Genomic DNA, 18,187 nt, shown 5'->3' on the forward strand with positions numbered 1-18,187 from the left:
TTGTTGTATTGTGCTTTCTCATGCCAATAAAGTCATTTGAATTGAATTGAATTGAATAGAATAGTAGTAATAGTAATAGTAATAAAAAAGGGGAAAGAACTGTAATAGTAGCCGAACTTGCCAGATCTGTTTCCAGATCTGATCCCAGATCAGCCAGCATTGCATTAGCTTTCAGCGCGGCAGACTGTCGGCGTTTGATGACGTTCAAGGTAATGGCCGCTCTCGCCGTGTCGTGCAGGGCTTTTTATTTTCTCCACCACAGCAGCGGATAAGAAAATAACCACATCATATTTATTGTTAAAGTGTAAAAAAATACCATCCCGAATAGACTGGGTAGCGCCTAACACGGCAGCCGTGTCTTCAAAGAGGTGCAGCAGGTTGCCAAGGTGAATGAATGGTCATGTTTTGATGTTAGCTAGCTGACTTAGCTAAAGGCTAAGTTTCGTGAGGAGGGACTCCGAGGGAGGCTGCATTGTTAAATGAAAAGGCAGGCGAGCATGCTTTAATGTCGGTCACAAAGAGACGCTGTGTCGCTCGTCAAAGTTCCATGCACTTGCACAGCACGATCGCTCTAGTTAAAGATGTTTCTTTGGGTAATAAAGATTCGATTGTTTTAATTTAGATTTTTGCGCTGAGGACGGGTTTCGGGCCTGGTTGTATGCTACATAGCGCGACTCAGCTGTTAGCTACTGCTACACTGTTAGCAGTTAACTGAAAAGCTGCAGGTTTTTGTGTTGTTTTTAGTCTTGTGTGCAAACATGGCGCAAGTTGTGATCGATCGCTGCTTGAGATTATGCAAGATAGTTTTGGGCCATTCGTCTCAGATAGACAATGTGGTTGCGTGCTAGCTAGCTAAATAACTAAAGCTCAAGGAATAGGCTAAATCAGTGGCAAAGTAAACAGTTTACTTACAGCTAACTAACTTGTCTTCAACCCTGTGCTGCTTCTAACATGTCGTTACACTTGTATTAAAGTTCTGCGCTGTCAGTCTGACAGACCCAGCTAAAGTGAGCTGTATGTCAGTTTGGGGGGTCTCTCTGAATTGACCCATACACAGTGATAGGTTTTCAATGGTGTTTTCAGGGACATTTTATGAGTCCTACTTCAACGACGTTTGAGTACAGTATTGCATCCAAGGACCCCCAGAGGGTGTGATGATTGTGTCTTTTCTCAATTTAGTGAGTCTATAGGGATGCAGGATGCAGGCTATTTGCATCACTGCGCACATGTTTGTAACCCTGACAGTAAACAAATGGTGATATGGAATACTCCCCATATCAAACACTAGATTACTTATCAAGACCATGGAGCCAGTAGGCTCTAGCTCTACCAGAGCAGAGACGTTGTTGTTGTCAACCATTGTCCGACGTGGTGTTAGTTGCGTTGTCTGACTATTACTAACCCTAAACTCAACCGGCTACGTAAGTAAACATAAATCCAAGTTGTTCTATAGCGCAGTCTCACAATGTTTTTGCTTTGGCGGCAGTAATTTCACTCACACGTGTTTCATAGTCGCAGCCAGTAGGCTCCAGTAGTGCCTTCTTGCTCCATTGCATGGTCTTGATGAGTAACCTACTGGTGATTATGGATTAATAGGATTCATTGGGTACAGGCTTTAGTTCCGACATACTATTGATCCGAAACCTCAATCCCTAACCTAACCATAACCGCAAGCACGGGAGCAGCGCATGTCGGACCATCGCATTTTCGCATCGCATGTCCCCGCGCTTCGGACCTTTTGGTGTGTCGGAAAAGCGTGCGCACCCCGATTAATTTGGTTCCATTTGTATACTGTCGGGGTTAAGGGGAGAGACCTTGCAATTTAAAAGTTTGAGAAACACTGCCGTATGTCTTTGTTTTTACTAATTATTATTATGTTTTCAGCGGACCGTTCTCTGATGGATACCCCTGAAAGCCCTACCCAGTCACCTCAGTCTCCGGAAGAGGAGGAGAAGGGCATATCCGACAGCGAGCTTCTACGTGATTCTGCAGGCGAAGAAGACGACGATGACGACCGGCTCCTCTCGGACAGCGAGCTCGTCCACGGCGAGGAGAATGGAAGGCTGGCGGAGGAGGAGGAGGAGGACGAGAGGACGAGGGGTGGAGGAAGAAAAAGGGATTCCGACTTGGACGAGGTGGTCCCAGACTTCATCTCCGACCCGGAAGACGAGGAGCCTGCTGTCGGAGACGGAAGAGGAGTGATGGGTCAAGAAGAGGATGAAGAGGCCATTGTTTTGGTGGAGGGAGGCGAGCAGAACTCTCCAGAAGAAGGGGAGATGGAGGAGGAGGAGGGGGAGAGACGAGGACAAAACGAGGAGGTGGAGGGAGAGGAGGATAGGGTCTTGGATACCCCACAGTCTCCTGATTCAGTACCAGACCAGCATCGGGGCTCCTTCTTCCCCCAGGAGATAGAGGAAGGGGAGGAGGAGGAAGAGCCACGACTAGAGGGCTATGGGACTGGTAGGAAGGAGGAGGAGCAGCCTATGACACCGCAGCCACCCACTGGGACAGCAGAGCTGGATGATGATAATGAAGATGGTGAGGTGGAGGAAAACAGTAGGAGGAAGAGGGAGGAGGAGGATGATGAAAACGAAGAGAGGAGGAGGGGACGGCGTGCGGCAGTCATAGTCCGGGAGATAAAGGACGACTCTGCGGAGGAGGAGGAGGAGGAGGAGCACGCAAACCAAGAGAGGAGACGACGGCAGGTGGCGGCAGCCATCGTCCGGGAGATAAAGGACGACTCTGCGGAGGAGGAGGAGCACGCAAACCAAGAGAGGAGACGACGGCAGGCGGCGGCAGCCATCGTCCGGGAGATAAAGGACGACTCCGCGTCCGTCTCCCGCGAGCTCGACGAACACGAGCTGGACTACGACGAGGAGGTGCCCGAGGAGCCCAGCGCCCCCGCGCACGAGGAGGACGACGAGGAGGACGAGGACGAGGAGGAGGGGGAGCAGCAGCACGTCGTCAAGGCGGTGGGAGGAGACGAAGAGCAGGAGACAGAGGAGGACATCGCGGCGGCCCGCGCCAAGCGGAGGAAGGCGCTGAAGCCCATCCTCCCTCCGTCTCCCCCCAGCGACACCCAGACCAAGAAGAACGAGGACTCCAGGGGAGCAGAGAGGAGTAGGAGAGACTCCTTCCGAGACAAGAAGAAGGACGAGGATGACGGAGAGATCGATGAAGGCGAGATAGAAGTAAGTGTTTGTGATGATGATCACCGCTGGCCTATTCTCACTCTCAGCATGGATAGATGAGGTGTTGGTAACTTGGTAGGGGACCGTCATCAATATGTGATTGGCCGTATTCTAACAACAATCTAACACATTTTAAATGATCTTTGTTGCACATCATGATCATTATAATGTTCTTGTTTTGATCATAAGACCCACTTACTGAATGTCAGTCTCCAGGTTTTCTTCAGAGTATGTATATGACACTATGACACATTAGGGAGTCCAACTACTACTAGTTGTTCTCAAATGTTTTATTTGCAAGGACCGGCCTTCAGTCTGAGAGTGTACATTCTGTACAAATGGAACCAAATAGACACGTAGGGTCCATTTGGTTCCATTAAAACACCTGCGGAGTTACAGACCTTTTATGGTCATTCATGACTAGCTCTTGATGTGTTTCTGGTAATAGCCCGGAAGTTATGCGGAACGCCTACTGAGTGGCAAAAAACTACTTACTGGCGTTGACATCCCACACATCCAAACAGAAAAATCCCATCTGATTGCATAAACAACATTAAACTCACTTTCCCACTCGATTTGACACTCACTTCACTTTATGCATGCACATACATTCTATATACAGTATATTATCTCATTTTTTATGTCCGTGACAAAAAATAAATTTCGACAAATATGTCCACCACAAGCCAGCATGCCGATGATGACCACTGGGTGCTGGCCAGGCCATGGTTAATTGTCGTCGTCACCCACCACCTGGCCTGGGCAGTAGTTTGACCTATGTGGTTCTTGATCGGGCACTTGTTTATTACAGCTGTCACATGTAATAATAACATTGACATATCAGGACTGCAATTGTATCACTGTATGGGATGTCAACTTGCTTCTTTGGTGTAGTTAAGTGATTCTGGTTTGGTAGTGAATAATAATGCTGCAGTGACAGATTGGATGGTTCCATTATATACAGTACATGCATTGTATGCTGTGACTGTACATGCCAAATCATGATTTGAGTTATACTATTACTAATGTCCTGTCCTTTTCTCATTGTCACTCACCCAAAGACTGAAATATTGTGAGACAGATATATATAAAAAGTTACATTTCATCTCAAATGCTATTATGCATATACTGTACTCCACACAGTTGCTTCACACCGTTTTCTAATTAATTCTTTCTATATCTGGTATTGTGCAGGATCTGTGGTTGAATTTTGTTTTGATCTCTCAAACATTTCTTTTTAGAACATTATTATTTACTTTTGATAGTCTGGAATAGATCCCATGGTCATGTCAGGAGGAAACCTGGAAAATCTATGCAATTAAAAGTGATTTGATTATATATTTTCAGTTTTTGGCCTGAATTGGTTCTGTCAAAGGCTCAAAGCTGGGAACCTTTTTGAAGCTTCCTTTTGGGCTGCCGCTTCACGCCGTCCACGGTTAACCACTTGAACCCCAGTATCTATTATTCTGGGGAGAACATTAGCCCAAAATAGCAGACCTAGAAGCTCCAAGCACGCTGCGAGAATTTGCGACACATTGTGAGCTTGTAGATCGGCTATCTTTGCCGAGATTTGGTGTAGAGAGAAAAGGTGGTCCAAGAACAGCACAAACTCTGTTCTTCTGTTCTAGTCTAGACTAGGGTTGAATAGGGTTATGAATACAAAATTACAGATATGACAAATGACTGAAATGTACCATGAAGTTATTATTTTTTAAATGTTATCCTTAGAATAAAATAGTGGAAATAGCTGATCTACAAGCTTACAATGCATCACAAGGAAGTGACGCGTTGTAAGCTTGTTGATCTGCCATTTCTGTTTTTTTTTTTTTTTTTTTAATGTATGAACTTTTTCAACATGAATGCGATTGATTGCGATTACCTCAATTAATTGTGATTAGATGCTTGTGTAATAATTGTGACATCCCTATTTGATATTAATTTCATCAAAGCCGGTATGGTGGACTCATTGACAAGTAAAACACACATCCCTTCTTCTGGTGACATGGTGTCCTTCTAATTTGTCCATTAGTTATTTCATGCATAGATTTCATGCACAGACTTACAGAAAATATTGACATCATCGAATCAAACCATTTGTGACTGAATTTCCCCCGTGGGATCAATAAAGGTCTTATCTGGTGGTCTGCCTTTCCTTAAAAGGCAATATCAGTCATCGGAAGTTTGGACTGATGGACTAGGGACGTGTGTTTTCTATTAGTCTGAAATGGAGTTTGAAATTGAATGGGCTTACATAGTAATATCTAAATATTGAATCAAGAAACTTAAAGATTGTCTGGGTAAAAGTACAATGAAATGATTTTTAGTGAAAATAAAAGTCATGAAAGCCAAACATGCATGAGTAATACATATTAACATTGAGGTGGCCCCCTGTGTAATCATCACAGTTGACAAAACTCCCCATGAACACTGCACTCTGTCAGAGGCAAAACTGCACTCTGTCAGAGGCAAACTGCACTCTGTCAGAGGCAAAACTGCACTCTGTCAGAGGCAAAACTGCACTCTGTCAGAGGCAAAACTGCACTCTGTCAGAGGCAAACTGCACTCTGTCAGAGGCAAAACTGCACTCTGTCAGAGGCAAAACTGCACTCTGTCAGAGGCAAAACTGCACTCTGTCAGAGGCAAAACTGCACTCTGTCAGAGGCAAAACTGCACTCTGTCAGAGGCAAAACTGCACTCTGTCAGAGGCAAAACTGCACTCTGTCAGAGGCAAAACTGCACTCTGTTAAAGGCAAAACTGCACTCTGTCAGAGGCAAAACTGCACTCTGTCAGAGGCAAAACTGCACTCTGTCAGAGGCAAAACTGCACTCTGTTAAAGGCAAAACTGCACTCTGTCAGAGGCAAAACTGCACTCTGTCAGAGGCAAACTGCACTCTGTCAGAGGCAAACTGCACTCTGTCAGAGGCAAACTGCACTCTGTCAGAGGCAAACTGCACTTTGTTAGAGGCAAACTGCACTCTGTTTAGAGGCAAACTGCACTTTGTTGGAGGCAAACTGCACCTTGTTAGAGGCAAACTGCACTCTGTTTAGAGGCAAACTGCACCTTGTTAGAGGCAAACTGCACTCTGTTTAGAGGCAAACTGCACCTTGTTAGAGGTGCACTTTGTTCGAGGCAAACTGCACTTTGTTCGAGGCAAACTGCACTCTGTTTAGAGGCAAACTGCACTTTGTTGGAGGCAAACTGCACTTTGTTAGAGGCAAACTGCACTCTGTTTAGAGGCAAACTGCACTTTGTTGGAGGCAAACTGCACTTTGTTGGAGGCAAACTGCACTCTGTTTAGAGGCAAACTGCACTTTGTTGGAGGCAAACTGCACTTTGTTAGAGGCAAACTGCACTCTGTTTAGAGGCAAACTGCACTTTGTTGGAGGCAAACTGCACTTTGTTGGAGGCAAACTGCACTCTGTCAGAGGCAAACTGCACTCTGTTTAGAGGCAAACTGATGGAGGGAGGGGGGAAATAAATCCAAGGTAACTGCTGGGAAAAGTATATGCCTGCCCTGATGGTGTGTCTGAAAGGACTACCATTGTATAGGCAAATGCAGACAGTATGCATGCTGCATAGAGGCGTAATGTGAGCAAACTGTGCTCTTAACAAACCAAACATTTAGACAGGAATATGAGTGACTGGCCGGCCGCATAACGTCGTCCATAATGTATGTATTTGTGTGGCACAGGATGACGATCTGGAGGAAGGGGAGGTCAAGGATCCTATGGACAGGAAGATCAGACCACGTCCCATCTGCAGGTTCTTCATGAAAGGTACGTCGTCCGTCACAAGCCGCAGTTTAAAGCCCGGCTTATACTTGGTTGCGCAGCAATTGTCACACACTAAAAGGCCAGTGGGTCAGAATAATCGTTAATAATAGAAATTGGAAAATATAGTAATCCACATTCATTTTGGTCCTTTTACTCAACCCTAGTAAGTAGCCTCGCCGAGCCATGAGGCCCATAGGGCTGGAGCCTATCTCGTGTTTCTGTAGCGTGAGGCAGCTTGATGTACAAGTACACCCCTGGACATGACGCTAGTATGTCGCAGGGACTTACCCCCAATCCAACCCTTGATGCTGAGTGTCAAGCAGGGAGGCACTGTGTCCCATTTTTAGAGTTTTTGGTATGACCCAGCCGGGGATCGAACCCCGACCTCCCAGTCTCTAACCACAAGGCCACTGAGCTGGAACCCTAGACTGGCCTTGAAACGGTTTTGTTGCATTGAAGGAGTTGGCAACTAGTTGCATTGGTGCGGTCTGGCCTTTAATGTAACTCTGCCTTGACACTTCAAGAAGTTGTAGGTGTGCCTGCAACTGCTGTGTATTAACTAAAAATTATGTTTTTTTGGGGGGGGGTCACAGAATGAAATTGTGTTTTGGAAGTATTTTGATAACTAATAATTTAAATGGTTGAACTATTAGTAGGGGCAACACTGTTAAACTGTCGAAACTGCACACATCCTTTCCTACCAACAAACTGTGCCTGTGTCTTGTGTTCTGTAATTGGGCGTTTTGCAGAATTTCCAATTCAGATCTATTCAGCTGTCGTATAGGAAGGGTCAGTAAGTTTTATTTATCCCTTCATTGAACAAATGCCACTGTTTTAATATGCAACTTGTTTCTGAATTATGTCTGGATTTTATGCATTCACTAAAACATCCTCATAATATCTACATTCAGTGATTAGATTGAAAGTGTTCAAGAAATTGCATTTCATGCCGCCTTTTCCTCTGGCTATTTTTGATAAGTTAACTTACAATTAGTGTATCAATCAAGCTTCCACAAGTTCCAAGCCAAACAGACACATCTTTTTATTACCAACCTTCATTGTTGGACATGTTCTGTGCACGCAGATTGAGAAATACATTTGAGGACATTGCATTTAACACTCTGTTGATAATGTGGTTGAACCGTCCACCGGTGCATGGGTGGTCAGATCTAGATTGCATCTTTGGAGAACCTGCTTTAGCTTTAGTACTGTGCGGTTATAATCTGATCACAGACTGACTACTTGTTGATTGTTTTCTGTGGTATGTTGTTCCATCATTCCATGCATAGAAAATGTGATGCCTCCTTTGGCTCTGGGGTGTCTTGTATTTCTGGCGCCATCTTACAGGGAAGGAAGCCACAAAAGCTACCGCATGCTTGACAGAGCAGACATTCGGTAGGCCAATCAGAGGCAGGTGGGGGCTGGTCTTAGTTACTTGAGTGGCCTTCCGCACTCCCAGTTCCGTCTTGCCTGTGCTTCCATGCGATACAGGTCGCACCAATGAATTGCCGCGGCCAATGAGGGATGTAGCTTTTTATTATGGTTCCATGATTGTTCAGAGTCATTGTTTGTGTGAATTCTACACTAGGGGGAGCTCTAGTACTTAAAACTGATGATGAATGTGTGCACTTGATTCAGTTAATTTGCTTTGGTTTGGGAGGTACTCACTTTATATCCTCTGTGCTGAAAATGATCTGTATAAATGTACAGACATTTTAACTATTTTTGATGGCTTTTGCATGTTAACAGGATTTCTTCTCTGTTTGTGCTTGTTGCTTCCCACAGGCAACTGTACCTGGGGTATGAACTGTCGGTTCATCCACCCAGGAGTCAACGATAAGGGCAACTACTCCCTCATCGCTAAGCCAGACCTCTTCTCTCCTAACGGGGGCGCTCCTCCAGGTGCACCGCACCCACTCATACCCAATAACCCATGGGTAAGTACAGTACATTACACAGATTTGGTTTGAGCCATAGTAGTCTTTTGCATGAAATACTTTTTTTTTTGTCATATTTGAGTTCACCTGAAATGTTTTTTGGCGGGCCTCGATGGTGCTGTAATGTCTGATTTTACACTGGGTTGTATGCTGAAAATAGCCGATCTATAAGCTCACAGCGCAACGTGTGAGCTTGTAGATCTGCTATTTTCAGAGCGCAACACCTGAGTGCAACCAAACATACAATTCTCTTCTCCACTAGTCCCTCCCTAACATGTCAGTAGTCTTAGATGGCTGTGTTGACTCCAGTGTGAAGTTCAGCAGATGTCATCTGCTGGTGTTGGTCCACTGTGTTCTATCAAGTCGAGAGTCAACAGTATGCTTCAGTTTGCGATACCTTTGCATGTCTGCACTGAGTCTAAACATTAAACAACACAGGAGCCGTCAGCTGCTGCAAGCGGAATAACCCTCCTCTTCCAACCAAGACTCAGTCTATCGTAGGGCAGATCTACAAGCTCACAACACGGTGCAACCAGACGCAGTGTGAGCTTGTAGATTGGTCCGTGACACGTCATATGATGACGTATTCATTACGCTTTTAAAGTGACGGTACACAATTAACCATTCCCTCTGTCCGTTACATAAGTAGGCTACTGTATTTCAAGGCCCTAGTAAAATGTAGTGCAAGGGATGTTTTGGTTGGTCATTGATGAAATATATAGATTTTCCAGTCTCAAGGGCTTTGTTAAGACTGCAGGCAAATCCAATGTATTTCTTAATATCTTTAGGACCACTGACTTTCAAATCAGATTTGTGTATTCACATACCGTCAACCTATAAAATAGCAGATCTACAGATCTTTAACCAGCTCAGTGGCCTTGTGGTTAGGGTGTCCGCCCTGAAATGGGGAGGTCCAGGTTAAGATCCCCAGCCGGGTCATACCAAAGAAATGGGACCCAATGCCTCTGTGCCTGGCACTCAGCATCACAGGTTGGATTGGCGGGTTAGAGCAACTACAAAAGATTCCTGCGCGGATAATTCCACGGCTGCAGCTCCAAGAGAAAGGTCAAATGCGGAGAACAAATCTTGCATACTTTTGCAAGCTGCTTTCTGAGCTTGCAGAGGTTAAAGTTAAACAATATAATATATGGAATGTGGAAGGAATGTGGCTCAGTCTAATTTACATGTCTGAACATCGCAGAACAAAGCACATGATCGTGTGCAGACAGAGCAATGTTTTTTTGGCGGGACAGACGTTGCATTTTCGGTACTGCCCCGTTTGCCCTGATCTCCGACATGCCTATTGAAATGTCTATACATCTTCTATATATACACTTTTGGCTTAGACTTCCTGTTGCTATCGGCCCCTGTTATCGCTGTCCTCTTTCCATTGTAGTTATGGTCTGGCACACCACATGAAACAAAACTTCAGACACGGTTCGCCACAAATTCCATCATGCATGTGTTCTCTGTGTGAATATGTTTGGAATGATATTACGGAAGAAAAGAAAAACCTTTGCACGAAATGCATGTGCACCAACCAAAGGGACATGGACAGGTGGGTACAAGGGGTTCTCTGATAAAGCTTGGTGGTGTGACGTCGTAGGTGGTCTGCCCCGAACCTCTAGTTGATAAATTGGCCAATCTATCCCCTCCCTGTATCTCCATCTCCATGGTGCGTGGAGAATTGGGAGATGCATGAATGAAATGGTTCGTTTCCCAAACCCGGCACTAAATGTGGCGTCTGTAAACATACCACTGCTATAGTAACTCACAACGTTTGGCTACTATGATGTTATCCCATTTTGGGGCGGGAACCCCTTTTGGTGTTAGCACTATGTTATGCTTTAGCTATTGGAAAATAGCAGATCTACACGCGCGCTACGAGCTTGTAGGTCTGCTATTTTTGAAAAATGGATTCTCTGCTCTCTCCATTCCAGGGTGGCCCAGCCGTTGAAGAGCTCCCCCCACCGCCCCCTCCGGTTGAGCCCCCCGTGGAGAGTGCCTGGGAGAGAGGCCTGAGGCATGCAAAAGAGGTACTGTACTATTAATATGTCACGCAAGTAATTTGCGATTTACGGTTTAATCGAGTTTTATATGAATTAAAATGACGTTTCAGATTGCTTCTAAAGGAGAATTCCATGCTAGAAGGCTTTCTTACCTTTATTTGTAGTTGTTACGTCCACACCAAAGAGGTCCAGGTGTTATTTTGTGCAAAAGTGCATTATTGGCTATTTCCCCTACGATAAGCCCTCAATGAATTGCATTGAATTGAATGGGGCTATGGGATGTTGTGCTAATTCGCTTATTTCCATCGCTCAAAAATTGTTTCCCAAGCGGCACACTTTACTACTTATTTAGATGGAAATAAGCCAATTAGCACAAAAACCCAACCCCCATTGAGGGCTTATATTAGGGGAAATAGCCAATAATGCACTTTTGCACAAAATAACACCTGGACCTCTTTGTTGGGGACGTAACAACTACGAATAATGGTAAGAGAGCCTTCTAGCATGGAATTCTCCTTGAAGGTTTCGTAATAAAAACTGCACAGATATGTAACTTAAATATACAAAGATATTACTGGCAAAACAGAATGCGGACATAGATGAACTAGAAGCTTACAATGTGTCACTTGTGACACTGACGCGTTTAGTTTAGTTTAAATTATGCAAAAATAATTGAGATTGTCTCAAATAATTGCGATTAGATGATTATGTAATAATTGTGACTGGCTTGCTTCATAGGCATCACTGTAAATCCAGTCTCAAGGGCTTTGTTAAGACTGCAGGCAAATCCAATGTATTTCTTAATATCTTTAGGACCACTGACTTTCAAATCAGATTTGTGTATTCACAATACATACCGTCAACCTATAAAATAGCAGATCTACAGATCTTTAACCAGCTCAGTGGCCTTGTGGTTAGGGTGTCCGCCCTGAAATGGGGAGGTCCAGGTTCGATCCCCAGCCGGGTCATACCAAAGACATGGGACCCAATGCCTCTGTGCTTGGCACTCAGCATCACAGGTTGGATTGGCGGGTTAGAGCAACCACAAAAGATTCCCGAGCGCGGCACGGCTGCAGCTCACCGCTCCAAGAGAAAGGTCAAATGCGGAGATAAATAATAAACTTGTTATAACTTGTTTAACTTTATAAAGGTTAAAGTTAAACAATATAATATATGGAATGTGGAAGGAATGTGGCTCAGTCTAATTAATGGTTGAACATCCTAGAACAAAGCACATGTCATAACGATCGTTTTGGCAGGACAGATTTTCGGGACTGCCCCGTTTGCCCTGATCTCCGACATGCCTATTGAAATGTCTATATATATATATTTACATCTTCTATATATACACATTTGTCTTACGGTAAGACTTCCCTGTTCATCATTGTCCTCATTCCATTGTAGTTATAGTCTGGCACACCACATGTCAAAATGTGTTCTTTGTTTCGTCACTTTTAATTGTTCACTATACATTTGGCTCTTTGAGTCACATTTATTTTCTTTCGGAGATATTGTTTTGTTATTTCTGAGTCTGCCAACGGTGCACCAAAAACATTGTTCCACCTCAATGTAGCAGCAGGTGTGGTAGGAACCAAAAAAACCTTTGTTAGCGTGCATCTGCATGGATTACAGCAGCCTACACTGAATGGAAAAAATGCAGTGCTCCTAACTTGGCCCCTACATGTGGCCCCTGATGAGACAAGTCTCATTGCAAACCCATGAACAGCGTTCTCCTCAGATTGGTGCAGATCCGTTTGTGTCCAGCCTCCCACCCTCTCTACGGAATTTCAATATAGGATTTTGAAAGTGTAAAATATGCCAGTCATTTCTTTATACGTTTAAGTCATTTTACAAAAGGCAAATCACTAGTTATTTGTCAAAAGGCAGTCAGAAACTTCTGCACACTCAATTTACTGGGTGCACGGTTCAAAGACAATTCAACACACCGTAACATTGCGGAATATGTAATGCGAATACAGATAACATTATCGTGCACGTCATGTTTATTTTAAAAGCCAGTTCTTTAAATTCCAGAAGTTAATTTTAACTGGAGTTTATAAGATTGTTTGGATAACATTACATTCACATCCATACACAATGTTATATTCATTTTTTGTGTGCACTTTCTTGGGAATGTGGGTAGTTATCAGCTTTCTGTGCAGGGATGTAAATAGGTTTTCAATGTAATGGGTCGTCTTTTAGATGGGTCCCAGGGACATTTTATGAGTCCCACTTCCAACGACATTAGGAGTCATATTTTTTCAAATGATATTATATGGTTATATTCATGTAGAAAATGTATCTGAAAGAAATAAACACAATTCCAAATCTGACAACTTAATATTTGCAAAGTATTATGCAAACAACAGTGCAAAGTATATGTAAACGGAACAGTATATTATAAAGTAAATGAAATGGCACCAAAATAAATAAGTAAATTAAATACTTTGAGGTGCACTCAGTGAGCTAAAATAAAGTGTGCATTTATGCACAGCTCAATTAAAGTCTCGTCATATATATATATAAGAACAACATACAACAGAGACAGTTTATTTCTTGAAAATGTCGGCGACTGGCTGCTCACAAGATTTTCAGTTTGTTACACTAAATGTGTTTCCAATTCAATCAGGTCTGCTCGTGTCACGGCAGTAGGACGTCACGTTTGGCAGGCAACCGTAGCATTGTGTAATACGTAATGCGTGTACAGATAACGTTACAGTGCACGTCACGTTTTTTAAGCCAGTTCCTTAAATATGTGTTTATAAGATTAGCCAGTTCCAAAGTTAATTTTAACTTATGTTTATAAGATTGCTAGGATAACGTTACATTTGCATAATCCTTTTGTAAACATGTACACGTGGGAATGTGGGCAGTTATCTGTGTAATATACATAACAGATAACATTACAGTGCATGTCACATTGGGGTTTAATAAGATAAACCTTTATTGATTGATAACCAAGGGGAAATGCAGGTGTCATTTCAGCGACAGCTAAGAGTGAAACACAGGAGAGGAGAGTTTGTTCTACTTTATATAGAATACAAAGCCACCTTTCTGGTTTTGTCGTAAATCATAGATCTTGTAGCAGCTTTAACTAGAATTGCAGCATTGGATCGAACACAATGCATCAGACCTAAAGACTGGTGCATCGTGAAGGGAAACACAGTTGGCGTTATGTATGTAGATCTGTCACAAGTAAGCACCCGATCTCAATTATTTGAGATAAAAGCAATTATTCTCGCATAATCGAGCATCTATAATTCAATCTGTTGAAAATTTTCAAAAACTGCAGATCAGCTATTTTCAGCATGCAACCAAACATACAATGACTTGCCTTTTCTCGTATCCACTAGTCCCCCCCCCTGACATTTTAGTCTAGTATTTATTGACGAAATTGTCAGTATGTTTCGTCTTAGTCATCATAGTTTTGTATTTTATTTAGTTGTCTGTGCAGGAGGATGCTAAACGCACACCAGTCTTGGTAGTGGTGCCAGCTCACGGCAGAAACATCTAAAGAGTTAAGTCTTAAAAAGACAAAAGGGTGGCTGGCTGCGCACACCGATAGCCAAATTAGCAGATTATTTATTAGGATGCAGAGTAAAAACCAACGTTTCGGCAAGTACAACTGCCTTCTTCAGGGTATTTTATTTAGTTGTCGTCAGTGGAAAAAAAGGGTAGTTGACGAACAGTTTTTCGTCCTAGTTTTAGTCAAGGAAATCAACCCTGTTGTGTCCCCGGCTGTCCGTGCAGGTGCTGAAGAAGGCCACCATGCGTAAGGAGCAAGAGCCTGACTTTGAGGAGAAGCGGTTCAATGTGACAATCGGAGAGGAGGAGAGAGAGTTCGACAAGGAGAATGAGTTCTTCAGAGAGCGGAGCTACCGCATCATCAGAGAGTAAGACCATTCATTCTATAACAATCAAAAAACATCTGTCATTTTTCATTTTAGGTACATATATATATATATATATATATATATATATATATATATATATACACACAGGCAATAAAGTCTTATGCACACCTATGTGCTCTGAGACGGGTGCGTAGAGGCAGGGCTTCATCATGTGCACACACAGTGCACAAAGACCCGCACAGCGTCTGCACTTGCAATACAAACTTTATTTAGGCAACTTTTTGGTCAAAGTCCTTCTTCGGGCATCTGAATGCCTGAAGAAGATAAGGTATAGGTATATATACACAGCAACATATGTTTTTTCAGATTATTATTATTATTGTTACTGTGTGTGTGTGTGTGTATATTTTATTTTATTTTATTTTATTATTATTATATATTTTTAGAAGGAATTTGTAGAATCTGCCTCACCTCTACAGGGGTTATAATTATAAGCACATAATCTGTTCTCCCTTTTCAGTGAAATGGAATTCAGAGAGCCTATGTATGGACCAGGAGGCCCAGGGTGAGTGTCAAACATAACCTAGATTTATGCATTTCCACACCCCTCACACAGCTTTTAGTTCATTTCTCTACCTTTTTAGTGGGTGGACAAATTACATTGTTACAATTTTCTTTTTAAATGTTCAATTTATTTATTTCGTTAGGGCAAATCAGCTTGCAAATCAGTTTACAAGTTTTTCTATCATTTCAAGTTTCTCACTGAAAAGATGTCTTGTTATGTACCGGTCTTTTCAACATCATTCATCAATATTTAGCATAAGACAATGCAGCATAATAATTCATTCTGCAACGATTTATTGAAAAATGTCAGGTCAATTCAGTGAGAAGGACCTTTTTCAAGAAGACATGTCAAACACAAAGTGACATAGTGCTCACTACAGCTCATCATTACATGATGGTCCACACAGCTGTGTTTGCATATATCGACTTGTTTTTTTCACTCCCATTTTCCTTTCCATATTTCAAAATGTGCATGGCGGAATGGCTCAAAGTAATAGTCTTGTCATAATTATATATATATAACAAAATATACAGTATGAGTGAGTTTGTATGTTTCTCTTTACAGTCCTGCTGGTGGTGACCCGTACCCTGACCCATATTATGATTATGAAATGGAAGCCTTGTGGCGAGGGGGGCAGTATGAAAACTTCCGGGTGCAGTACACAGAAGCTCCTCTGCCGTACCCCTATAATGTAAGTGTGCTCTGTACTAAACACACCTCCTTGTTTATTCTAGAAGAGTAGTTGTCTGTCTACGGCATGTGGATCTCTGATGTCATGTGGCTAGTCTTGACTCATGTTTGAAAATAAATGAAAGCTATCTGTTAGCATAAACCCCAGCTCCAGGGGCCAGCATACACGTTCACTTTAAGATGTCGGTGTTTGCCCGCCCCCCCACACACACTCTTGTTACACACACCAGCACAGCATTGGAACAAGCACATACTCCTTACCTCTCGTCAGAAGCGTTTACATGGCGCCACCGTCGCAGTACAAAGGCACAAATTAAATCAGAAATGTGGATGGCAGAAAATCCACCAAGGCCAGCGATCCTAGAATCCTGAAAATCCTCCCTTCCACTGCTTTGCACTGTGAATATATTTCCAATCCCATAGTTGGAACAGTGGGGTGTTGCTTGAGTGTTGGCTTCCGTAGGCATCAACCATTATATAGACGGAGTCTACGTTGGGGTCATAGACTGTAAAAAATATGGACAAAGCGTTCCGCGGGTCTAACATGAACGTAAAATGAAGCCTGTCAGTCCTTGCAATGGAAGTCGCCATCTTTCTAGATCCGTTTGGGCCCAGCTGGCCTATTGGCTGGCCCAGACAACGAGGCGGGACTTCCCCCCTTCTTCTTCATTGGTTTTTATTTTGACTCGAGTGGGAGGGGGATCCCGTTCATAGACTGTAACGGTAGCCACGCCCCTCAGAACATGCGCAACTTTATGGTCATTTTTTTTATAAATGGGACCATCATTTTCCAAAAAGAATATTATGACATTAGAAATGAGACTTTAAACTAGTGACTGGAAGCAAAAAGTATTCATGACCATGTTTATTAAGGTAATACAGTCTAGGTGAAGTTGGGCCCAAATACATGGACTTCTATGGGGATATGGGTTTTTTTGAGCCCAATGACAGCGCCACAACAGGCCATTATATGAACTTTCATTTCCTTAGTGGCTTCACAAAATATCTGTCTGACTGCCCCCCTGGTTGGGGTACGTATATATACGGACTTGGGATATGGCGCCACCTAGTGTACGTACCTGGGGAAAAAATAGTTAATATGAAATGTGCTCATTTCTCCCTGATATGAGATCAAATTAGAAGGTTTACAAACTCCGTACTTCAAAGGAATAGAAGGGTTCACACACTGTAGCTCCCTTCAATGACGTTATAGAGGGTATGCCTCGTGACATCATCATCATCATACCCAGACGTTATGCAGGAACGCCTACCGAGTGTCAAAACACAACTTTCTGGCCCTGATGGCACATACATCCAAACAGAAAAGTCCAATATGATTGCATTAGACGATGTTAAGCGACGTTAAACTCACTTTTCCACTCACTTTGCCACTCGATTTCTCCTTCACTTTATGCACGCGCATACCCTTCTATTGTGGCATCCACCGGAAAGTGACATTTCGATCACACACTAAACTCCATACCTTCCCTCTAGCAGTCACTCCTAGTACTCCTGCTACTAAAGTGATTTGATTCAAACCATCCACCAAAAAGCAAAGTATTTCTCCACTGCTCCGTCCCACCAGCAGGACCAGCGCGAACGAGAGCGCGACCCTCGAGACCGCCACAGGGACCGCGAGCGAGAGAGAGACCACCGCGAGAGGGAACGGCGGCAACGGGAACGCGAGCGGGAGAGAGAGAGGGAGCGCGACAAGGAACGGATGCGCCGAAAAGAGGAGTGGGAGAAGGACCGCATGAAGCACGAAGGGGGCATGAAGCGGGACGAGAAGGAGAGGCCGAGGATGCGTCCTCCTCGGGAGCCCAGGGGGGAGAAGAAGGACGAGGACAAAGGGGCTAAACCCCGCTCCCCCATCGGCCTGCCACCCAAGTAAGTCTTAATACCTGTCACTATACTTTATGCCCGATGCTCAGTAAGCAGCAACGGACGCTAGTACGGCTAAAATGAATAGGTTCTTTTACAAACGAGTCACGAGAGACGAGCAACGAGTGTGTGTACTTTTCTTTCCCCACCTATCTGGCTGTACTCCTGGGCAGAGGAGCTGCATGCTTGCTCAGGCCCAACAACACATCCACTCCTTAAAGAACTGTCTGGAGTGCAAGTGACAACAACGTAGATCTACATAATCTACATAATCTAATGCAGGGC

At 43.5% G+C, this 18,187-nt stretch overlaps 1 protein-coding gene across 1 annotated transcript in view; it reads left to right on the top strand.

Moving 5' to 3' along the window:
- Positions 1–219: 219 nt before the first annotated feature.
- zc3h18 (zinc finger CCCH-type containing 18) overlaps positions 220–18,187 on the top strand; it is a 46,071-nt gene continuing 28,103 nt past the window's right edge. The window contains exons 1-9 of the mRNA XM_080762524.1: positions 220–386; positions 1,885–3,191; positions 6,885–6,969; positions 8,752–8,903; positions 10,844–10,939; positions 14,663–14,805; positions 15,287–15,331; positions 15,896–16,022; positions 17,607–17,908. Coding sequence (XP_080618650.1) covers positions 1,899–3,191; positions 6,885–6,969; positions 8,752–8,903; positions 10,844–10,939; positions 14,663–14,805; positions 15,287–15,331; positions 15,896–16,022; positions 17,607–17,908 — 2,243 coding nt within the window. The 5' untranslated portion in view covers positions 220–386; positions 1,885–1,898. The remainder of the gene's footprint in view (positions 387–1,884; positions 3,192–6,884; positions 6,970–8,751; positions 8,904–10,843; positions 10,940–14,662; positions 14,806–15,286; positions 15,332–15,895; positions 16,023–17,606; positions 17,909–18,187) is intronic.

Source organism: Protomyctophum bolini, assembly GCF_963924005.1.
Source record: "Protomyctophum bolini genome assembly, chromosome: 4".
Lineage (NCBI taxonomy): Eukaryota > Metazoa > Chordata > Actinopteri > Myctophiformes > Myctophidae > Protomyctophum > Protomyctophum bolini.